The sequence below is a fragment of the Dermacentor variabilis genome, chromosome 11 (assembly GCF_050947875.1).
Source record: "Dermacentor variabilis isolate Ectoservices chromosome 11, ASM5094787v1, whole genome shotgun sequence".
NCBI classification, from domain to species: domain Eukaryota; kingdom Metazoa; phylum Arthropoda; class Arachnida; order Ixodida; family Ixodidae; genus Dermacentor; species Dermacentor variabilis.
In genome coordinates, this window is record NC_134578.1 from 7,854,355 (window position 1) to 7,879,417 (window position 25,063).

Consider the following 25,063-nt stretch of genomic DNA (forward strand, 5'->3'; position numbering starts at 1 on the left):
TCAGAGGCCCTTTAAGTGCGCGGTTTGGCACTACTTTACTGGTTTTGACCCAGCTTCGCTGGTCTCTTGTGTTTGTGATAGCAGAGCCGCGCATAATTTTTTATCCACGTTAAATTTCATAAATTTATCATTTATTTAATTCAGTTAGTAAGTACAAGTAATTTCGCTTGTGTTGTCCTTGGTTTCTTTGTTTGTTAGCTTCTTATGTCATTAGGAGGCACTAGGTAAAAAGTTTCGGCAGAGACGCTTCCTGGTATCATGCGAAGCATTTATACAAGGTATGATGAGGATGTGTAGTGTTTTATGGCGCAAGGGCCAGTTATGGCCAAAGAGCGCCATGACACATGGTGATGTTAACTATGTATTGCGGGTACCATGGACAATGAATTCTCATGGTGGATGTGACATGGCTGTAAAACGGCTTAAAAATTGGCTGTAAATTGCATAAAACGTATAGGTACTTAAATAATGACATTGATTAGTGATGTGGGCTGTGGCAACAGGGTTTCGTTAAAAACGCGCGGCAACAAAGCGTAAGAGTGACACAAGAACTTCAGAGAAGAAAGGGGGTAAACCACGGGGTCCAATTTTTATTAGTCATATCACAAGAAGCCAACAAGTACTGACGCCAAGGACAACATAGGGGAAATTACTTGTGCTTAATAAATGAAATAAGAAAGGATAAATTAATGAAAATTAAATTGGATGAAAAAACAACTTGCTGGCCCCTCGGTTAACACCCTTTCTTTTAGTTTATTACATAGCGAGGGTGTCGAATCCGGCAGCATTGATGCCTTCAGGTAGCATGTGCAGGTTTATTGACCGGTTGCTTTCACCCAAAAAAAGATCACGTTCTCCTGACGCCTGCGGCAGAAAGGATGTTCGACATCCGCCGCCAAGGTCTATGGGTGGTGGCCTGGCTATCACTCCCAGGGTTCTACTAGGAAACATGAATACCCAAGAAAGTGGATGGGGAAACGGCGCCGTGGTAGCTCAATTGGTGGAGCATCGCACGCGAAATGCGAAGGTTGTGGGATCGTTCCCCACCTGCGGCAAGTTGTTTTTTCATCTACTTTAATTTACGTTAATTTATCTCTTCTTTATTTCATTTATTAAGTACAAGTAATTTCCCCTATGTTGTCCTTGGTGTCAGTGTTTGTTGGCTTCTTGTGATAGGACAAGAACTTCAAAGGAGCTCTTGCATACAAGGGCTGTTAATCATGTGCTAAAATTACCTGGCCAAATGATTTTCAGGGTCTCCATTTCAGCTAAAAACTCCAAGACGGCTTGCAGATTAAACAGCGGTTCATTGCTAAGAAAAAATGCCGGGTGTAGGGGAATGTTTTCGCTATATCAAGAATGGAAATACTTTTCCCTCTCTACTTCTATTTCAGGGCATTAAATAAGAACATGGAGAACTGTGAGTTTATCGCCGCACACACTACAAGTCGGAGGATCGCTACCAGTCAAAAGGTAAGAGTAAGTACTGTGTGTCCAATTCTTATCGACAAAGAGGTACTTTTTTATATCGTGCTGTTTTTCCAGTTACCCAGTTTCCTAGTTTTGCTTTTATGATGTGCAGCTTATTCAATACTTATGTTTTCCACTGTCCTTGCCAATGTTTCTTTAGCTTACGGCGTAGAAAAGACGTGAGGTCTGTAGAAGGGATAGGGATGTTTGCATGTGTGTCGCTAAAAGTTACTGACGTAGCGCTTTTGTTAGCAGCTTCATTGCCTTTTATACCTTTGTGACCAGGTACCCAGCATATGTCAATCACTTGATTGCACATATATGTGGAGCACAAGAGACTGTACAGCGCAATAAAAACTGACTTATTATGTTTTCTTGGACTAAATAGGGCTCTGACTACACTTTATGAATCTGTAAACACAATAGTCCTGGTAAAATTTGTGAGCCTTATGTTTTGAGTAGCCGAGAGTATAGCGTAGGCTTCCGCTCTAAGGATACTTGTGTGTGGATTTAGTGTCTCGGATATTGAAAATGAAGGTCCAAGAGCTGCGTAATATCTCTGTCAAGCGGGCCAGTTAAGTGCACTTACGGACAGTGCACTCGGTTTTAAGTGCACTTTCCCAAATCTAAACGTCGCAAGTGGAGTGTACTCGCAGCAGAGTGCACTACGGTCGGAGTGCGTTCACAGAACGCCCTTTGCTGGTCCAGGGCGTTGCCTCGCCGCCAGAGGTTTCAACGATACAAAATGTAATACATAGAAAAAGGACTCATAAGTACGTTGTAGCAGTCGAATAGCTTTCAACAAAATAATCAGAACAGAACTCGCTGATATTCTGTTCTAGCAGGATCAAATGCCGCCTCGTTGCACGCCACCATCTTGTACGGGATTGACTAGGCATTCGTCTTGGCCAGCCTTGACCCAGGACGCTCTTATGATAAAAATATTTTGGTTTGTTGCTGAGTAAATATAGATTAAGATTGTTTTTTATTTATAATACAACTAAAGCAATCGCTTTTTAGAAGTATTTTTTTTATTTTGATCTACATATTAAAAAAAACATGATTTTAGTCTGTCGCCGTTTTTTTTAGTGCGAGTGCGCTCTGTTTTACTGTTTAGCACCGCGCAGCCTAAAGTGTCACTCAAGGTCCTGAAGTGCACTCCACGTAAGTGCACTTGACTTGACCGCTTGACAGGGGTATAAGAAGCTCCATTAGAGGACTTGGAAGCGTCTGTATAGTATTCTGTACAAGAGTACTTCTCCTGAAGTGCACGAAAATGGGATTCTATATGCGTTTCTGGCGCAAGCTTTGATATTTGTACGAAAGAGATGTCGCGTTCAATGGTCTGCCATTCCCACGGTAGGGACATGTGAGTGGGAGTCATTAGGGCTTTCTCTGGAACTAAAACACCTGTTCCTTCTGCCAGTGCTACCAAACGAAGGTTCAACAGAGCCCTAATAGCCCTCCTTCACAGTTGGCGCAGTGGGTTGCTGAAGTGAAAACGCCAGAAGAGTGTTCAATGGAGTTACACTTAGCACAAGTGGCACGCCCTCTGGAGGTTTGCGACCCAAGCCCAAAACGCTGACGTTTGAAACATCGACGCGGATTTGGGATGTACGGTCTAACACGAAGCTTACAGTAACCGGTTTCGATTCATTCAGGAAGAGTGCTGGTTCGAAAAAGAATGATTATATGCCTAGTTGGTATTTATTTGTCATCTCGCCTATTTTGATCCTTTGCAACTTAACACTTCTCTGTTCTTGCCATCCTTCTAGTAGTTCCCTTTCGCTAATTTCGAGTAGGTCATCTTCCGAGATGAAAGCGCGCACTGTGTTCATCGACCGGTGTGGGCCTACTGAAACGGGAATGTCCCCAAACGCTACAATGTTTCGAGAGCTTGTATTGTGGCTCGTCGCGAACTTCGAGAAGAAGATCACCACTTCCCATCTTCGGTACTTTATAACCTGGGCCCATTGCTTCAGTGACAAATTTGGCTACAAGAAATGGTGAGATCATCGGGCTGTCTTAGTTTCGTGCTGACTGTGAACAACGTGGTACTTGGGAAAGGACTCTTTCGGCTACATAAAAAAGTTGAACAGTTCATAGGTGCGCCCCCTTTTCAGGAAGCGATGAGGAAATAGGGGAAAAGAGTTTGCCATACAAAATTGGAAAATTCTGCAGCGATGGTGGCCACACACCACCGAGCCGAAAAAGCGGACGCTACAACGTCGGGAGAATACCTGCAGACGTAAGCCATGCATCGCCGCCATAACCTAATATAAAATACCCAAGGCTGGATAATTACACCAGGTTAACCCTTGCCGCCGAGAATACGGAAGTGAGGTGAAAAGAAGACAGGAAATATGAAAAGGTGAAAGAGAAAGACGAAGATTTGAGAGGAGAACAGGAAAAGTCGACGGCCGATTTCCTCCCGGTGGGTCAGTCTGGAGGTACCGTCTATGTGAAGGAGATGCCAAATTAGTGGGTTACCTCCGCCGGGGGGCCTTAAAGGTGCGAACACCCGGCATCGGCTCAACCTCCAGAATCCCTCTTTCCCCCAAACACGGCTAAGCCGCGCATGGCTACACGCGGGAGGGTCCAACCCTCGTGTGCTCGGGTACGTGGTGTCGCCACGCGAAACGCCTGCTGACGCAGACGCCCCTGCAGGAATTTGTGAAAGGTGTAGACGACGCAGATATGTGCAAAAGGTGCCGGCCATTGCTTGACGACGATGTCGTAACGACAAATGCATGACCATGAGATGACGACACTGGAGTGACGACGATGGCGTGACGACGATGGCGTGACGACGATGGCGTGACGACGATAGTGTGACTACGTGATGCATATTCTGGAGGGACGGGAATGGGAAGAAGATGTTAAAATGATTGCTATGGTATGACGACGACGTATCACGACGACGTATGACGACAATGATTTGACCACGACCGCATGACGACGACGGTGTGTCGACAATGGCATGAGAACAAACAACTATGACCAAATGGCAAAGATGGAACGGCCACTGTAGCATGACGGTGACTGCGGTAATGATACGTTGTCAACAATAACATGACTACCATTTATTTATTATACAGTTTCCTAAAGTGCCCTTCTGGGCATTAGTGTAGGCCTTAGTGCAGCAATGACGATGGTATCATGTTTCTGGTAAGACCATGACTGCTCGAAGACAACGTGATGATGACATGAAAACGCAATGAGAACAATAAAGAAAAAGCGACGGAACAATGACGACATGACAGGGATAGAATTATTACATTGACATGAAGGCAATGAAATGACGACGGCGGAATGAAGAAAGCGTGAAAACGACGGCATGTTGCTATTAAAGCTCACGTGCGCGGTCCGCCTAATTTCGCACTATATCTGATGTTAGTTTGCATTATACCTAGAGCTCTCTCGAGGTGCACTATATCCGGGGTCCGCCAAAACTTTTCGCAGAGAAATTGGGCGTCCTTGCGCGTTTCCTTGATCTGACCTTGGCCCCAACTAGGCAAACAAAATACCTCACATTTAAACCTTTAGAAGACTAGACTGCAGTTGACGGTTTGTGTAATGCGAAGCATTGCGCGTATCATTTGAGCACGGTATGTCAGCACATGACGGATGCGTCTCAAGCAGGTGGGCTCTACTGGCCGGAGATGCGTGTGCTTGCCAGAGGAAGCTTAGAGCGACAGAAAGCTGAGCTAGTTGGTAAGGATTCATTATGCAAAAAAGAAGTGAGGCGTGCAGACAGGACACAAGAGTAGAGAAGTGGACAACACGAACGCCGACTATAGTCGGCGTTCGTGTTGTCCACTTCTCTGCTCTTGTGTCCTGTCTGCACGCCTCACTTCTTTTTTGCATAATTTCCAGAGGAGAGGAGCATCATCGCACTTACACGATGAAGGAAGTTGATCTCTTGCAACTTCACGACGCACGGATTACATCTCGAATCAGATGTGCCATTCCGTATTGCAGCCTAACCAAACAACTCCATTGCAAGTTGAACGCGCTCCTAAGAAAATCCACCAAGCTTGTCACGGCAGTCCTGATGAGCTCCCCAACACTTACATTGAGAACATCATGCTGTATATAGCATGCGAAAGCATCGTAGCAGCACGCAAGCACGATAACCTCGCAAGACTACGGAGTACCATTATGGGACAAGACCTCCTACGACTCCTCAAATTCGCCTGCAACTATTCCTCAGAAGAAGCAAATCAATAAACTATAACGACCACGACGAGATCATTGTAGCACTCAGCCCAATACAAATGAACAACAAAAGGGACGACACAAGAGAGACATCAGATCTGCATACCAAACGAAAAGAATATGATGCACACCACAAGAAAGAAAGGTCTTCACAGATGCCAGCAACCATAACGACCAATGGGGATGGGCAACCGCTTTAATGGAAGGCACGCAAGCAACGGGAACCTACATCTGTACACAAAGCACCGAAGGAGAAATATACGCCAGCGGACAACCCATCAAAAAAAAAACGCATACCCCGCCAGAACGTTAAACAGTTCTACCGACCCCAACTCATCTTACAAAATAACATCCCCCTCTTTCCAACATTACGCTTGCTTTATGATGATATGTGGTGTTTAATGACGCAAGGGCTAATAGTGGCCAAAGAGTGCTGCTGTGAGATGGTGCTACGTAAGATATTGTATGTAGCAGGGCTGTCATCATCATCATCAGCATATTTTTTGTCGAGTGCAGGACGAAGGCGATCTGTAATTACCCCTGTTCCACGCCAACCAATTCCGACTTGCGCCTGCGAATTTCCTAATTTCATCACCCCCACCTAGTTTTCTGCCGTCCTCGACTGCGCTTCCCTTCTCTTGGCACCCCGTCTATCTGATTTACATATTGCATGGCCTGCCCAGCTCCACTGTCTGCGTGGGCTCACGCCTCCCTGTGTGTTCTGTAAACTACGCAGAAAAATGGCAGTGGTGCACGCAAGGTGATGCTTAACATCAACTCACCACTCTCGTATTGGACTAAACGCTGAAAAAAATTACGCATTCCCCGCCAGCATCACCGCTAATTATCGTTAATCAAAGCAAACAACATACAAAGCTTCCCTTACATGGATTCCCACAGTGCGTGGGATCCGCCGATTATTTTCTGATGGTCAATAGCATGACGCACAGTGCACTTTTAGGCAAATAAATTAGTTTTATTTGAATGTATGCGCTTACTCACATATTGCTCGATGACGTCGTTTTCTGTTACGTTTAAAAGTAGAAGTCGGCCAGCGAGAATGGACGCTTTCTTCAAGCGGAGGTGGCAATCTTTGTGAACGATGAGAACTTTTTCCGATCCGTCTTCTCGAGCCTCGAGCACTTGAGGGTAAACGGTGATGCTCTCTTCGGTGAACTCCTTCCGGTCACCAATAACTATAGGAAAAAAAGGAGCTAGGTAGAAGGTCGCATGAGAAACGTACCGAACTGTGTCGCTGTGTCATGTGTGTCTTCTCTCGTGTCGTGCGTTTCTTTGCGCTAAATACTGTTAACATGCAACACCATGCAACTAGCTCACCAGTCTGTTTTGTATCAAACTTTCAGGGCAGCAATTTTTATGACCTAAATTACCACTGCTGAAAAACGCAGAGCATAAAACCCCCATGCACGGGCAGCTCAATGGCTGCTGGGTTCGGGCTCCTTATAGAGCATCGTATCTTTAAGGCTTCGGGTTCTATAGGGGTGGATTACAATGACGGCAAATGTCTAATTATGCACTTCTGTTCACCAGAAAAGCAAAGGTGTTAAGAAGGCTCTCAGAGCTTAAGTTACTGATTGCCTTTGATACGTTCAATTAGGAATAAAGCATTCAGGCAATAGGTTAAACTTTGTTCAAATGACCGATCACATTATCTACCAGCATAGCACCAAGGACAGAGTAAACGCATACACGCTGCATGCTCTGAAACAGAACCTGCTGGAACGATGTCTTGATGAGGACGCCTGTCTAAACTTTGTGCTTTCGACGCAGTGTAGTGCGGTCGGGCACCTTCATAACGAAGACGCATCGGACACGCCATTCCTTTTAATATATTGTCACGCTGTCATGTCGGGGAAGAATGGTATTTGCAGAAACGATAGTTAGTATTTTAACTCTTTATTGGGCAAACTCGTGCCCACAAAAGCAAAGAAATTGGCGAGCACAGTCATCTACGGGTCAATCGCTTCGGCTATTTTTATGTAAATGACTCTTTAGATTCCGGCGTAGTCACTTATGCTGGAGTACGATGTAAAACGTACAGCATTATTCGAGTCAAGCATGGAGTCTGATTACAGACACAGTTTTTTCTCTATAGAATTGGTGACAACATTCGAGAAAGCTCCAATATATGAAGGCGCGTCCTGCACCAAGCGATAACTGCAAGTTTTTAACCGGTGAAAAAACAGTTATAGCAAAAAGATAAACTGACTGTAACTACGCAATATTCATGGCAAACATGTATGTATTCGTTACTTGCATTTGCTTTCATACATTTGTTACGTAATTCATTCATTACTTCTGTAATTTAGTTATTCCTTACGTTACAAGATTCCATTCATTATAGCCGATAATTGGTTATTTGTGTCCGTTATATCGAGGTTCAACTGCCGATGAAATCGTAACAAACGTGCGTGAGGTTCTGTTTAGAAAAACTTTGGGAACCACGCACTTTGGCCAGTTATTGACAGCAAGAACAGGCTATAGAAACACGTGCTCGATATGGTTCGGGTATGCGCAATATGCAGTGTGGCCTCTCCGCATTGGCAGTAAGCTGCAGGTAAGTGAAAATAATAAAACCAGTAAGTAATCAATGTTAGAGGCTTACAGGAAATATATATGAACGTACAAAAACTTTGACGAAAATACTAAGGGAGAAATAGCTTTGACAGCTGGCACTTTCTTTTCTGTCTTATTACATAAAGTAGGAACAGCCGTATCCGGATGGTGCCACTGCTTGCTGCTGACAAATCCTCCCTTGATGAGAAAGAATGATTGTCGTATGTATGACCCATCCTTCTCATGGCCAAAAACAGCTCGTCATCGGGAGGGATATTTGTAAGGCCCTTAATTGTGCTTTCTTCTTTGAGACAGTACCGTCACGTGTCAAGCATTCAAGAGAAGATTGCACACTCAATCAGACAAACGGCGACAGAAGGAAAGCGACGTTTATCGACGAGATATACCCCCCTTTCAGCTGCTGACGGGGTTTCTATCGGGAAATGTCGCCAACTAAAGGCTCTTTACCAACACTCGCCATAAACGGCAAAGTGGGGGGCTAAGCCGACAGCGGCCATCTTAGGTCTCACTTCGATTCTCACGAAGACGTCGAAGTAGACAGCTTAGGGAAGACAGCACCAAAATCAAAAACGATGCAGACTATTTTCCTGTCGGAACATGATGGCCACTGAGCAAGACGCTTTAAAAGCCATCAGGGAGGTTGTCCCCGCACAAGAAAGCTCAGACACGCTTTCCGACGTCCTTAATGTAAGCACATCTTGTTTTTCATAGGTTTGCAGGGGCATACCCAAAATACTGAAATAGTGTGTGCTTTTCTCAACTTTTCCTTGTCACCGCGAGGTGGCGTCATGTCGCAGAAGCGTCTTCCGTACATCTTCCAGATGGCTAGAAACGCGTTCCATTACATGGTCTCGAAGCTCTCTCGGCTGTCTCCTTAGCTGTCTACGTAAACTGTCTCTGATGCTGGCCAGAATTGGAACACACCCAAAGAAAGTCTTTGTGCAAAGGAGCTTTACAATGACGATGATATGTAATATTCAATGCACAAGGGTAGGTCTGGCGAAAGAGCACCATGCAAGAGAGCCTGAGTACTTAATGGAACAATGAAGTAGAAAGCATTGATGGAATACGGCTGTACATGAGCCAAAAATAGGATAGTTGTGCATTGCGTAAAACATAAATGTATTAAAATTGCGACAATGGCTTTAAAGTGCCCAGGGAACGTAATAAATACGTTTTAAAAAAATGGTCTTTTAAAAAAGATATGTGCGTGCCATTGGCACTGCTGCGTCATCAGAAACCTTGGCTGCAAGGTTTTCGAGGAATGTGCCATAAAAATGCTACTATTGCAACAGTAGCATCTGCTAAGAGATCATTCTAAGAATTTGTCGTGCGCAGAACTTGCAATGAAGCAATATAATTTAGATAGTTTAAAAGTGATTTGCTGATTAAAAATGAGTTCACATGAAGGAACATTGCTGAGTGAAGCCGAATATTCTGTTTGTAAACTAGGGGAAAGGGTTTTTTCTTTCAGCATCTGCATCACGGCACTCCGCCAGGACATGTAGGACGGTCAGCGTCTCTGAACAGTTAGCGCAGACGGGAAGGTCACCCCCAGACAGCAAGTAAGAGCGGGTCCCGTAGGTATGGCGTATCCTAAGTCGATAAAGAATTACTTCAGTTCGGAGTATTTTTGTTATTGGTAACTAATTACCGAACTGAGGTTTAATTAAATGAAGATTATTCGACGTTTCAATGTTCCAAATTCGCTACCAGTGTGTCCTAATTTTTCTTCGGAGAAAATGCTCCAAGTCTGTCACAGGGACAGGTATGAAAGTCTAACAGATCTAGCCATCTGGTCTACCAGCATGTTCCCCTTGATGCCTTTGTGAACGGGCACCCAGCAGGTCACAACAAGCTGGTTTGACACATACGCAGTGCACAAAAGTGAATAAAGCACGTGGAGTACCGGATTTTTGTTTTTGCAGAATGACATTAAGGACCTTGCTACACTGAAAGTCTTAGTGAATGTGATGGCACTGGGTAGGTTGGTTTTCCCGATACATTTAACAGCCGACTTTAGTGCGTATGCCTCAGCGGGAAATATACTTGTTTCCGTGTGCGAAACATCAGATTCTGAGAATGATGGACAAACCACTGCAAAAGACACGTCAGCATGAGACTTTGACGCTTCAGTATAAAATTCCGGGCATGGTTACTTTAACTGGAGTTCCAGAAAGTACCTTCGGATGTGTTTCTCTGGAGCATGCTTTGTAACACGAGGAAACGACGTGTCACATTTTATAGGCTGCCATTGCCACGTCGGTGAGAGCTTTGCCGGAACCTTTAGACGAGGTTACAAACGTGGGATACCCATTGCATCACTGAGCTTCCTCACACGCAGTGAGAAGGGCTAATTTACTGTGGGTCAGTTGCGAAACAGTGTGGTGCATGTAATATCATTTATGGTAGCCTAACACGGATGTTCAGGGTTTGTGTGTACCTTCAGAAAATATGTAAAACTAGAGAAAGATCTTTGCAAGTGACCACTCGTTCGTTTCCGTGTAGAGGCTTTTCACTGAACTTGTCCTGAACGCACCTGTGGCCAGGCGAATATCCATATGGTGAATCGAATCCAGCATCTTCAACGAGCACGGTGCGGCAGAGTGGTACACCATGGCACCATAGTCTAAACGTGTACGTATAAGGTTTTTGTACGAGTCCAATAGGCACTTCCTGTCGCTGTCCGATGTGGCATGATACAGAAGCTTTAGAAGGTTCATTATTTTCATGCATTTCGTCCGGAGATACTTGATATCGGGATATAAACGTTATAGTTTTGAATCCAAAATAATACGTAAGAATTTATGTTCATTGCTGACAGTGAGTTCATCTTTATCGATAGAAATACTCGGGAGTGGTGTTGTGCCTCTATTCTAGGAGAAGAGCATGTAAGTACTTTTCTGCATATTCAATATAAACCCATTTTCATCCACCCATGTAAATAGTTTGTTTAAACCAAGCTGAACCTGGCATTCGCAGATAGAAATATTGCATGATTTAAAGCCTATGTGCACATCGTCAACATGGCGACAATAAAACATGGTACCTGGAATGACTGTATGAAGTGAATTCGTTTTTACGACGAAGAGTGTGCAACTAAGCACGCTTGCCTGCGGCACACCGGTCTCTTGGGTGAATGTTCTAGACTAATAATTGCCCACTCTTACACGAAATGTGCGATCAGAGAGACAGCTTTCGAACGTGTTCAGCATGTTGCCACGAACACCTATTGCGGAAATGTCCCGAAGAATACCGAAACGCCAAGTCGTATCGTATGCCTTCTCCAGGTCGAGAAAAACTGAATTCTAGAAGGAACTACTTATGTGTAAAGGCATCCCTGATGTCGGCCTGAATGTGAACAACGCGGTCTGTCGTTGACCTACCTTCTCGGAAACCACATTGGAAGGTCTCTATTATTTTGTTATTTTCTAAGAAACAGAGCAGGAGCCAGTTTATCATTTTTTGAAGAGCTTGCACTGGCAGCTTGTTAGAGCTATTGGTCTGTAACTGGGCAACCTCGAAACGGTTTGTAACTGCTGCCCTTGTTTAAGTATGGGGAAACAATAGCTTCTTTCCAAGCGGATGGAACGTATCCAGCTGCCCACATAGCATTGAAACGAGATAGAAGTGTTTTTAGAGTTTCTGAGTGTACGTGTTTGATCATTTCATAAATGATGCGTTCACTACCTAGCGTCTAGTCTGCAACAATTGGGAGATGCCTGAAGTTCAGCTAAGCTGAACGGGCAATTGTACGCTTCATTTCGTCCACATTTGCGTTCAAGGTGTTGTCGAGCTGCGTTTTCTTTGAACCGCAGGAAATTGTGTATGTAGTGCGATGCACTCGAGCTTCGTCTAAAGTGCTCATTTAGAACATCTGCCTGATTTTCCAGGCAGTCTCCTTCACTATTTACTAGGTGCAGAGGATGAAACTGTCGGCCTTTTCATTTGTTTAGCCGGCTGCAGACCTTTCAATCATCAGCGTATGAATTATTACTGGTAATATACTTTTCCCAACTATCTCTCTCAGGTTGACAACGTGTTCTTCTGCCCTGCGGCATTGCTTGTTTAAAATCAGCGAGGTTATCGGAAGTTGGGCAGTCACGTCGCAATCCCCAAGCTTTCTTTGTTTTTTTTCTTAATTTTTGACATTCATTATTCCACCACGGAATGCGGTGTTTATAGGACAGTCAATTTGTTTGTTGAAGGCATTTTGTGGCAGTGCCTATTATAAAACCTGTCAAGTACGCCACAACATTGTCTGTATCAAGACCAGCAATTTCCTCCTTGTCTAAACGTGTACGTTTTCGGAATAATTCGCAGTTCGCCGAGTCAACCTTCCATCGAGGAACATGTGGGGAGCATTCATCTTGTGTTGTGAGATTTAGAACTTTCGGGAAGTGGTCACTTCTGTAAAGGTCTTTATTAACACTCCACTCGAGGTACGGCAGGTGAGTGCTGGATACTATCCTTAAGTCAATTGAGGAGTAGGTGTGGGTGAAGAAAAACCAGACAAATGCGGGTGCCTGATGTCCACAAATTATATTTTTAGCCGAGCCAGCTCAATCAGGCTGAAGCCTGATTTGGCCGATTCCACTGCTTGTGTACCGTGGGCGTGCTGGGCGCGTCGTCGTCATCTTTTGAGACGGGGCCATTGTGGCACGTAGCAGTGCGCTCCAGGGCCCATTCTAGCGAGGAAGCTGTGAGCTGGACGAATGGCGAAGCGCTGATGGCGGTGGTGCGAAACGCCCGCGGTGAGTAGAACTGGCCTGGTTGGGAGCCAATGTGACAGCACAAGTGGCTAAAGCGTCAGAGTCTAAGTAGGCAGGTGACAGACGGTCGATGAAGACCGTACCTTCCAGGCTGTTGTTGAGCAACATAGAAAGTTTTTAGGTGCACGCTTGAGTACTTTGAACGGACGATCAGACAGGGGCTGTAAGGGAGGATGCACAGCCGTCGTGGTGCACAAAGATGTGCGTGAAGTTCTCAAGGCCAGGTTTGACTTATACACGCCGGAAAGAACGTCGTTATTGAGGAGGAACGACAGTACGCATAGCGGTAGGCGTAATCGGAAACGTCAGCATGTACGGTGGGCGATTCATTGAAGAATTCGCCAGGGACTCGTAGAGTGGTGCCAAATGTAAGCTCGACGGCGCTGGGGGAAAGGTCACTGCAAAGAGCGGTGCGGATTCAAAGCATAACGAAAGGAAAGCGCTCGATCCATGATAAAGGAAAAGTTGAAGCCATGATTGAAGCCTTCAGTTGGTGGTGACAACGTTTGTTGATCCCATTGGATATCGGGTGGTAAGAGACAGTCGATGTGATTCATGCCGAATAGCCGATATAGATTGGCGAACAATATTGAGTCTAATTGACGACCATGGTCAGTCGTAATGGTGGAAGGGACACCGTAGCCGCTAATCCCGAGTGTGATGAATATTCCAGCTATCGACTCCGCCGTTATGTCTAATAGGGGGATTGCTTAGCAGTAGCGGGCGGAAGCACTCCAACGATGTGGTCGAATATGGTCAACTGCGAAATGAGGCGGTGGCGATGAAACAAGGATTCGATGATAATGAACCGAAGTTCCGAGTCCGACAACCAGAACTCCGGGAGCTTCAGAGCGGAAACCATGGGATCGAAGGGTAGTAGCGCTGACAGCAGTACTTGATCGGGAGAATCCGAGGCTATTGCCGACTGGTTAGAAGGCGGACTGCGAAGACAGCGGAGCTCGCACTCCTTGCAGGGGTAGACTTAACGAAGCAGCTGAGGCACGCGGAGCTGAGTGCGACGACGCGAGTTCCGGAGTCCCCAATGTATGGGTGAAGAAAAACCTCACAGACGCTGGTTCCTGGTTCCCCACATTATATCTTCAGCCGAGCCCACTCAATCAGGCGGAAGCCTGATTCCGTGGCACCGTCAGCGTGCAGGGCCTGTCTTCGTCGTCTCTTGTGACCGGACCATTTTGGTTCGTATAGTGTGCTGCATAGGTGTTGCGCACAACGCTATACTACGCCGGCTCCTTCTAATTTTCTAATTAAGTAAACATGCACCAGATGAATAGATAAAGTTTTCTATTAGGTGCCCTCCTCCATCGCAAAGGGAATCTCCCCACAAAGATCTACAGCGTTTAACTCTCCGACAACAATATATGGCTCAGGGATTCCATCGATGTAATTTTGGAATTCGGCTTCATGAAGTCGATAGTTTCTAAGGATGCATAAAGAGCTGATAGTAACTAGCTTATTAAACAACACCACTTGAACAGCAACTGCCTGTAAAGGCTCATGGAGTTTTTCTCGGTGAAAGTTACACATCTATCGACTATGATAGCCAAGCCGCCAGATGATGCGACTGCATTATCGTGTTCTTTCAGAAAAATGGTATATTGTGGAAAAACGCTTGTTTGTATCTGTTTGAGCTGCATTTCCTGTAGACATAGCATCTTAAGACTAAGTTTGCCGAAGAGTTCTTTAACGTCATCGAGATTGCGGAGCCGACTTCTGACGTTCGAATGAACTATTCGAATGCTCATATTAAAAATAGTTTTGTGCTGTGTGTTTAACAAAAGAAAGTTAGTTTACCGAGGCCTTTACGAGCCCTGTGAGTCGAGGTTTCTCATTTTTAGAATAGTCAAGAAATTCTCGCCGCTCATTAGGCGCTAGTTGCGCCGTTTGGCTAGGAGTCGTGTCCATCGCCTCTTGCGGGGTTCTGAACAGCCGCTCGAGCGAGCGCTGTGTTTGACGTGAAGGCCTCGTCTCGGGAGACGAGACCCTTGCGGCCACCAGTCCGGAGGTCGATGGCTCCCTTCTGGGACGGCGGAGCAGCAACAGCTGCAGCCGCCGAGGAGTGGGATGGCGTCACCGCTGGCTCACCCTGTGTGGGCCGTACAGTCGCCGGGCTCCGTTGTGGTGCTGCCCCCTGATACGCCACTTCGGCCATACTGACTTTGGGCAGGTGCCTCGTTGAATGGTATATTTTCTTTTAATATTATTGTCCGAATGCCTTTTTTCTTTTTTCCGGAATGGGCCCGATCGCGAGTACGCAGCGTGCTCCCCATCACAGTTCACACAGTGGAGGGAGTTTCCCCATGATTGAAAGAGAAGTGTTCATTTGCACCGCATTTCGTACAAGTCTGACGGCCTGGGCAGTTCTGTGAACTGTGGCCGAATCGCTGGCACTTCAACCATCGCAGAGGGTTTGGGACATACGGCCTGACCCGTATGTTCCCATATCCTGTCTATATAGTGTCGGGCAGGACGCATGAGCCATATTTAAGTATTAGGTGTTTGATATCGATTTCTTTTCAATCACGCTTCATTTTAATTATTTTCACATTGATGACATTCTGATCATTCCAACCCTCTAGAAGCTCAGCTTCAGACAAGTCTATTAGATCAGCATCGCAGGCAACACCATGGGGGTATTCATGGTACGGCGTGGGGTCACTGCTACTAGAGCACTCTCAAAGGACACAAGGTTGGGCAGTTTTGCATGCTGTTTCTGATCGCGGAGCTCCAGTAGCAGATCACCCTTTGCCATTTTCGATGCTTTGTAACCGGGACCGAAAATGTCAGCCAGATATTTCGAGACCACGAAGGGTGAGGTCATTGTCACTGTCTTTTCTGGTTTACCAGAGTGGATTGCGTGAAAGCGGGCAAAGTTTTGCGTTCGGTTGCCAAAAATTGAGATATGTTCCGCGCGACCTCGTTTCTGAGGGCGATCAGGAAGGGGGGAGGGAGCAAGTTGCCATGAATACGCATAATAAATTCGGCAATGGCGCCAGCCACCCACCACGGAGTTCAATGAGGAGACGCTGCATTACCTTGAAAAGGCAGGTCCTGCACACGCCAGCTGTAGGACACTAGTATAAACAAATATGGTGTACCTAAGGTTGGCTAACCACACAAGATTAACCCTTGTTGCCTAGAAAATTGGAAGTGAAAATGAATAAAGAGGGGACACGAAAGAGTCAAAGTGAGAGAAAAAGCCGAAGATTGGAGAGGAGGACAGGAAAAGGCAATTACCATTTTCCCCCTGGTGGTTCACTCTGGAGGTGCCGTTTACGTGATGCCGAAGCCAAAGGGTTGCGTTGCCTCCATAGAGGGTCCATAAAGGTCCAAGCACTCAGCATTGACTCAACCACCAGGATCCGCTTGTCCGCGGACGCGGCAAAGCCGCGCATGGTGAGACCCGGGAGGGTCTAACCCTCGTGTGCTCATGTACTGGTATCGCGACAAGTAGCTTTGCGAAGTAGCTTGTATTTTCAGCACACTATTTCTGATTCGCAGACATGTGAACCTAGACTTTCAGTAACATGTTCGCTATTTTTTTTTGATAGCGTCATTAAATCTTCTGAACAGCAAAACCTACGAACACAAGATCGCGCAGTGACCTGGAAAACATATCGTAAACTTACTCGCGCAGTGAACAGCATTTTTTCACAAATGCTTTGAGAACACAACGTTAACGCAAAGGATCAATATGAACACAAAATCAAGGAAGCGAGCTGTGTGTTAACACTTGCACCATGAGTCAGTATGTACGGAAACACCGAAATTGTGTTCACAGCCGGTAGTTTTCTTCGTATACGCTTGCGCTTGTATTCAGGAAAAAGTTTCATGAGCAGGGTTGTTCAACAAGAGAACAACATAACAAATGGCAATGAGTGAGATTGTGACTTGCACGTTTTGAGGAACAGTGTTCCGAACGCTGATAAGGTGTTCGCTTTAATATTGGACAAGGATGTGCAGCACCCGTGTCCATGTCTTTCGAAAATTCGTAGTCTGCAGTGTAGGAAGGGACGTATGGCTTACTACACTCAGCCATATTTTGTTTGTTCAGGATCGGCGAATTTCTCTTGTCATACATTATGAATGATAATGTGCATGGTGCGAAGGAAAAGAACCGGACGTTAGTTACTCTTCAGTTCCTCGTTATCGTTCCGATAAGCGATGAGTTTGCAATTCTTCTGGCCTAAAAGATGTCAGCTAGTGCTGGTAGGCTGTATTCGCAATCTGTCCTTAATGCTCATAATACTCCGGTCACCTTCGGTGTACCGATACGAATGACACATGGCTTTCTGATATTTTTGAAAAGTAAAGTACATAATGAATTGTGCCGGTACGGACCCATAGAGCCGGAACTTCAAGGATCAGACACTTTAAAGGAAAGTAAGTACCGGACAACGAGCGATGCACCAGAAAAATAGCAGCTGTGAGATTGATAGTTGGGAAGATAGCAGCGTAAATCAGAGAGCAAACCCAAACACATGGTATTCTAGTAGAAATGAACACAAATGTGATATTATAAGATACTCCATGTAATGTTTTAAAACAACCTGTTACAGAGCGATTACAGCTTGAAGCCAACAGACAATGAAGCAGCGCAAATTAGGTGCTGTTTATTTATTGGTACATATAAAGAATAATTGAAATGCAGATGTATTAATTATTATTATACATTTTACTTTAGACGTAACAGTTAATTTCGCCCATGTTTCTCTGTCTTCATTGTCTGTTCATGTAGTCGTAACCAAATAATTTAGCCCTTTGGTTCCTTTTGCTCTTCTCGGTTACTATAGAGCTATATTAACAGAATGGCTGCCCAAGCAATAGACTAGCAGCTTTGGAGGACATGTAATTAGGGATTGTGATGAAATGAGAAAATTTGCAGCTATAGGATGGAATTAGTTGTTGCTAGGAGTGATGGGAGATCGGCGTAAGAGTCCGTTGTCTTACAGCGGACGTAAACACGCTGATAATAACGATGACGGTGTCAGCTTTTGTAACGTGCAGTAAACGGCGTATGCGCTCACCAGAAGACGTTGCGACGAAGTGGACGAAAAGGAATATCGCTAAGAAAACCATGTTTACGTGGCAGGTTCTCTAGGGGAACTTCCTCTCCTGCTTCTTAACGCTAAATATCTGCGCTTTCCCTGTGAAACATTTTCCTAGCCCGAACCTACTTCGTCCACCGGTGGCATGCGTTCACATTTAGGTAGCATCTGTAGCCCGGAAAAGAGCCACGACATAGGCTGCCGCTGACTTTTCCGGGCCTTTACCCGACATATAGCAGCGATCTGCAGCTAAGCTGTCGTTGACTTTGGATGCCTTTAGATGACATATAGCAGCGATGTGTAGTTAAACTGACGGGACTGCGATTGCTTTGGATGGTGCAGCTTATCTTCGGGAAGGCAATTTCAAAGTATGTTCGCTTTGCGGCACTGCTGTGCTGCAAATATATAATGTTAAACTTGGAGAGAAAAGTTGACGTCCACATTATCATTCAAGGATAATATATATATATGTATATTCCCAGTCACAATATATGAGGGGAATGCCCCGCGAGATCAAGAGGAGTCGCCGCCTGGCGGGCACTGGCTGAAGCACGACAGTGTGGATTACGCATCGCGTCGTCTGATAGTTACTACTTATTTACATGTTGGCGTATGGCGACGACACATCCTTTACTGTCTGTTGGTGCCGTGCTTGTAGCGCAGTCGTAAATTGTGGTAGGCATTGCTTGGTGCGAAAGCGTCAAATGAATCATTGAGCGAAACAGATCGCGTCTGCCATCTGCAGCAGCGAAGCGGCACCTAAGCTCCCGTTGCTATTGGCCGCGACGCCGCGTCTCGAGCGGGGGCGAAAGGCTGCTGCCGCGACAGATGTTGCGTGAGGGGACTCTCTCGTCGCACAGGACGTCGGTGAAGTGTGGCGTTCGCACCGCAGGCTGCTGCTGCTGCTGCTTGCTGGCTCGGGAAGCACGTACCGCTATGATATGTTACAACGCGAAACTCGAAGGACCGCTCAGCTGGACATTAATGCTTTCGCATTCACAAATCATAAGAAGTGCTTAGGTGTCCTCGGATTTTTTCTGACGAGGAAAATGAGCTTTTGGCCTTGCACTGTAATAAAACAGTCACTGCACGTGTCAAGCTCGCGTTGTGTGATTGTGACGCCCGCCATTCGTCATAATCATTCGAATTTTATTACCAGATTATGATACAAACACTTGCCAGAAAATATTTGGCGTCGATTTAAAGAAGTAAATGCTTGGCTGCGATACATGGACGCAGCGCCTTAGCGATTCCTTGTAGCATTATGTTGAGCATATCGCAGTCTTTATCACACCACGATGCATCAACGAAATGGCGGGAGATCCCTCAGCAGTAGGGAACGAAATATCAAGCGCTGATATGGCGTCAAAGGACACAATTTATCTAAGGCGTATAATTGCATGACTGTGGTTGTGATTGTGGTTAGTGGTTACGCGATCATCCTTATATGTTCCCGAGGTGCCCTTCTATCATGTGCATATCCCACCACTGAGAAATCATTTCATCGCAAGTAAATTTTCGATCTTTGTTACTTTGAGCATCCGCAACAAAAGGGAAGCGGAGATAGAGTATTACAAGAGGATTATGCGTAACATTTCAGTAGCTAGACACAGCGCATCTTGAGACTGAGTTTCTGACGCCTAATTTAATGCGCTCTTTAGCGTGGTTTTGCTAGCCTGACGAAAGGTAGTAGCCATTATTTTCACAAAGAAAGAAAACAACGTCATAATGTTGGCTCTTAAAGTTATTTCGTATTATCGACGCCATTCTTACGGACGTGATCATGCAAAAACATACTTTTACTAAAATGCTACGTTATTACTTTTACCGCCAAAAAAAAGCCTGCGAAGCCACATGGCTATCTTGCCACTCCGCTGTCACTCATAGCGACGTACATTGTTTTACTAAACTTAGTTACTATCTTGTGTAAGACAGATAATAGAAAAAGAAGTAAGGGGTAGTTATGCATGGAGTACAAGCGGCGAAGTATTCACAATAACTATAGTTGCTGACAACTCAAGAATTACAAGGTTATACGTACGCTGTCCATCTCAACCACAATTTGCACAAATGCGCCAGCCAATTAGGTTCACTTATTTGCTTGACGTCAAGTGGCTTGGCGTGCCTAAAACAAATGTTTTCCTCCGTACAGAACTGTCTCGATTCAGTATGAAATCTGAACGTCTAGAGAAAATTTTATGGGTGATGCTGATATCAGTTTTCTGTCATCGCTAACACTTTAACTTGAAAATATTAGCGGTTACTTTCCAATTAGCCTGGAATTTACATTAGCAGAGCAAAGTCATTAACCTGTGAGCAGACTCCAGCAGGATCCGTTTTCTTTCAGAGGTGGAGGGCAGGTGCAATACGTTTTTCGGGGAGGAGCGTTTCTGTAATTCTTAAATTGTCACGGAGTATAACTATCTTATCTTAATTGTAAAGGAACACAGCCACTTTAATAACCAGTGCAAGAATAGCGGAAATTTGAATTGCACAACAGAACTGCCAGTGCAATTGGTTGAACCCAAGCCGGACACCAGCATAAGTGTCATGGATGTACCGAAATAGAAACTGAGTTTTGCGCTCCTTTCACGTATGGCAGCAATCTTCAGTGCATTTCGCGCAGAAATGTGGCATTGGTTTTTCTTTGCGCTCCTGGACAAAATGACAAAAACAAGTTGCGCACAAATTGTTTTTATATACCGCGACTGAAAAGGATACAATCACAAGTCTGGTCGAAAAAAGTCATATGCCGACATCACCCGACCGCAAAATATTCCATCGAATAAACATATCGCTCAAGGCAGAGTGCTTATTCTGAACAGTATAGCTCGAATATTACGAGAGTGCAGCCGGTCCCGTTCCCGCATGGAGACAACGTAGGGGTAAAAAAAAGCACATTTTTTGTTTTAAGAACCACACGATATTTCAGCTGCAGAACGACACTTCGCTACATTATTAATTATTGAAGAGTCATTATTTGTGGCGAGGAGTTCGCGTGGGTAGAGGGCAAACTTCGCGACTCTGGTAAAAGCGCCGGGGCGGAGTGGTTCGCAGTAATCGGCGTTGTCTTCCACAGGTTATCTCAAAACAGAGAGGGAGATAATGATTAATGAAGCACACGCGTGTGCACGTACGCAAAGGAGGAAATGCTTGCCAAGCATACACTATGCGCCTAAACCTTGCTCCCGAATACACACAGGAAGGCAGCACTCGGAAAAATATTGAGACTACGTATCGAGCCCCATGCTTTTCCCCAGGTCCATCTCACGACACGAGATGCTGAATGTAAACTTCGTTGTCTGCGGACTGTATTCTGTTTCACGCTAAGAAGACAACACTACGGAAGCTGCTTATGTGCGGTCATAGAGGTCTCTACGCACGACTTGCAAGGGTAGTTATTTTGGTTACGTGAAGCTTTTTACGATACCATTACAACAAGTATTGTAAGTACAACCGGTGGACGAAAGTTTGCGTGAGATTCCGTAATCATTGCGCAGATTTGTGCTTGCAGTGTGCGACGTACTTTGTCTTGTTTGCGAGTGCAAGTGGAGCGCAGTGGCCGCAAAAACGTGTCATTCGGCTCGTTCGTGGAATATAGGCTAGGATCTGCGACATCATCATCATCATTACCATCATCTTCAGCCTATCTTTATGTCCACTGCAGGACGAAGGCCTCTTCTGCTATCTCCAATTACCCCTGTCCTGCGCCAACCGATTCCAACTAGGGCCCGCGAATTTCCTAATTTCAACGCCCTACCTAGTCTTCTGCCATCCTCGACTACGCTTCCCTTCTCTTGGTACCCATTCTGTTACCCTAATTGTCAAACGGCCACCTAGTCTGTGCATTACATGACCTGCCCAGCGCCATCTTTTTTTTTTCTGTTAATGTCTATTATAATATCGTCTATGCCCGTTGGCTCTCTGATCTAAACTGCTCTTTATCTGTCTCTTAAAGTTATGCCTAGCATTCTTCGTTACATCGCTCTTTGCGCGGTCCTTAACTTGTTCTCGACCTTCTTGGTCAGTCTCCAAGTTTCTGTAGAAGAGTCACAGATTTCCTGGCACAATAATTGATAGAGATCTCTCATGGAGCCCGCACATTATCTATTTGAAACAGCGTCTGACAGCAATCTTCCAGCTCTTCAAGTTTCTGGGCGGAAAGACTTGGGGAATATCAGTGCACGCACTGTTGGAATCGTACTGGGCTCTTTTTCTGGGCTTCTTGAGATACAGTTCGCCCGTACTGACCAACACTTGCCAGACTAATCTTTGTGCTCTACAGACTATTCAAGCTCGGGCTCTCAGGGTTTGTCTTGGTTTGTCCAAATGCACATCGACAGTGGCGACTATTGCAATCAACCGGGACCAACCAATACAAAGACACTTTCCGGTGGAAGTGTTGAGAGTGCACATTAGGCACTTTGCCTGTGCCCGTTTCCATCATCTGGCAACACTACCGTCAGAAAGGCTGCAGACATCATTTTATACTACGATTTCGCATTATTACACCCGATTTCCATCAAGCTTTATCCCCGCAACTAAGCCACCAATTCCTCCATGGTGTTTGGCTCGACCTGCAGTGTACCTCACCGTACCAGGAATCAGAAAAGAATCTGAGCTTTGATCACCTACTCTTAAACAATAAACTTTGCTCCCTTTGCTCGAAAGGTACGCCGACCACGTACATATTTATACTGATGGATCGGCAACTCTCCAGTGTTCCTCGGGAGCCACGGTTTTACCAGGGAAAGCCACCACCATCAGTTTCAAAACGTGTCGCCCAACGACACCGACGGCTGCGGAACTTGCAGCCCTGTACGCGGCACTTCGTCTCGCCAGCCAAGAACAACCTCGAAGATGGACAATATTCAGTGACTCGAAGGAAGCATTGCAATCTTTCTTATCAGACCTGCGGCGTGGAGCACATGAACAACTGGTATTCGAGATTAGAGAACTAATCCACACCTTGAATGAAAAAGCACACCACGTAACATCTCAGTGTCTTCCAAGTCACTGCGGCGTCATAGGGAACAAACACGCCGTTAACGCTGCTCGGTCGGCTTTTGAAGGCGATGAAGAGGAGCCGGTACCGTTATCAAGGACAGACGCCGCTGGAAAACTTCGAATGCTCATCTGTGATATCATGTTCTCCTTGTGGAACGCAGGAAGTTTTCAAAACAACCGGTTGCACAACCTAGACTCCTCTCTACGCCTTTGCATTCCAGCTGAACTCTGCCGTCACGAAACTACCCTGGTTTGTCGAATATGGCTAGGGGTGGCCTTCACTAAGTCTTCTGCATTGCGAATCAGATGGGCCGATTACGCCTCGTGTGATGACCATTGTAATGAGGAGATCCTCCAACACCTTCTCTGTGACTGTCCTCTCTACAATTTACAGAGACGAGCGCTCGCAACCGCGATAGCGCGCTTTGACCAAAGACATTTACCAGAGCCACTTATTTTAGAATTCCGACATCACAAGCCATCGCAGCTGAGGGCGACGAGGGCAATGTTGCAGTTTTTTTAAGGGCAACAGAATTGGACAAGCGGCTGTAGCCTGAACAGATGTTTATACTGCTGCAAGTGATACTGTGCTGTGCGGTGACGTTGTGCGTGCTCACAGTGACCGACTGTGATTGTATGTCTGTGCTCCTTCCTTTCTTTATCTCTATTTTGCTATCACTTTACCTCCCCCTCACTTCTCTCTCCAGCGTAGGGTAGCAAACCGGATCTAACCATCTGGTTAACCTCCCAGCCATTCCCCCCCCCTCTCTCTCTCTCCAAGTTTTTGCCCCATATCTCAGTACCGGTAAAATGCACTGATTGTACACCTTCCTTTTCAGTTATAATGGTAACCTTCCAGTCAGGAGCTGACAATGTCTGCCGTATGGGCTCCAAGCCATTTTTAGTCTTCCGCGAATTTCCTTTTCATGATCTAGGTTACCTGTGATTAATTGATCTAGGTAAACGTACTCCTTCACAGACTTTAGAGGCCGACTGGCGATGCTGAACTCTTGTTCCCTTCCCCGACTATTCATGAATATCTTTGTCTTGCGCATATTAATCTTCAACCCCACTATTACACTCCCTCTGTTAAGGTCCTCAGTCATTTGTTGTAACTCGTCTGCAGTATTGATGAATAGAACAATGTCATCTGCTAACCGAAGGTTGCTGAGATGTTCACCGTCGATTCTTACTCTTAAGCCTTCCGAGTTTAATTGCTTGAATACTTTTTCCAAGCACGCAGTGAATAGCATGGGAGAGATTGTGTCTCCTTGTTTGACCCATTTCTTTATAGGTATCATCCTACTTTTTCTTAGGTAGAATTGTAATTGCGCCATATTTGACGACATAGAAGTCTTAAACTTAAAGGCCCCTCACCAGGCCACATAGCAAATTTCGGTTATACGCTTGGAGTTCTTACGTACCATATTCTCTAGGAAGCATTCTGACTCAAGAATTTTTCAAATTGGTTCAATAATAGCTGAGATATAAATGTTTCAGTGCCGTGAACCCATGATTTCAGGAGGCGAGGGCCACTGCATAGCGAGACACTCTCTCCACTCGCCCTGTCTAGTCTCCGCAAGCGAAATTTCTTCCCTGCGTTCTCCCAAACTGGAGCTAGAAGATCGCGTGACGCATACGTCACGCCTCCCCCCCCCCCCCCCCCGCCTTTATTATTGTTTTTTCCGCTATTCTGCTGCGCGACAAATTTTTGTTGGCGGCGTCGGGCGTGGGCTGTTGCATTTGCCTCATTTCGAGCAGCACATGAATTGGCGCGTTGTGCACGAGAACACCTGACTAGTGGTGTAAGTCAGTGCTACGCGAATACCAATTGGTTCATAGAGCAACATTGCGCGCTGGAACACGGTAGAAAATGACATGCTTCCGTTGTCTGGGTGCGTGACTTCACGACGTGGGAACTAGCAAACACAA

At 45.6% G+C, this 25,063-nt stretch overlaps 1 protein-coding gene across 2 annotated transcripts in view; it reads right to left on the bottom strand.

Moving 5' to 3' along the window:
- LOC142563521 (venom metalloproteinase 3-like) overlaps positions 1-18,261 on the bottom strand; it is a 74,931-nt gene extending 56,670 nt beyond the window's left edge. For both annotated transcript variants that reach the window (XM_075674069.1, XM_075674068.1), the window contains exons 1-2: positions 18,104-18,261; positions 6,691-6,884 (exon numbers count right to left, since the gene is read on the bottom strand). In XM_075674069.1, the coding sequence (XP_075530184.1) occupies positions 6,691-6,884; positions 18,104-18,155 (246 nt within the window). In that variant the 5' untranslated portion in view covers positions 18,156-18,261. The remainder of the gene's footprint in view (positions 1-6,690; positions 6,885-18,103) is intronic.
- Positions 18,262-25,063: the final 6,802 nt, after the last annotated feature.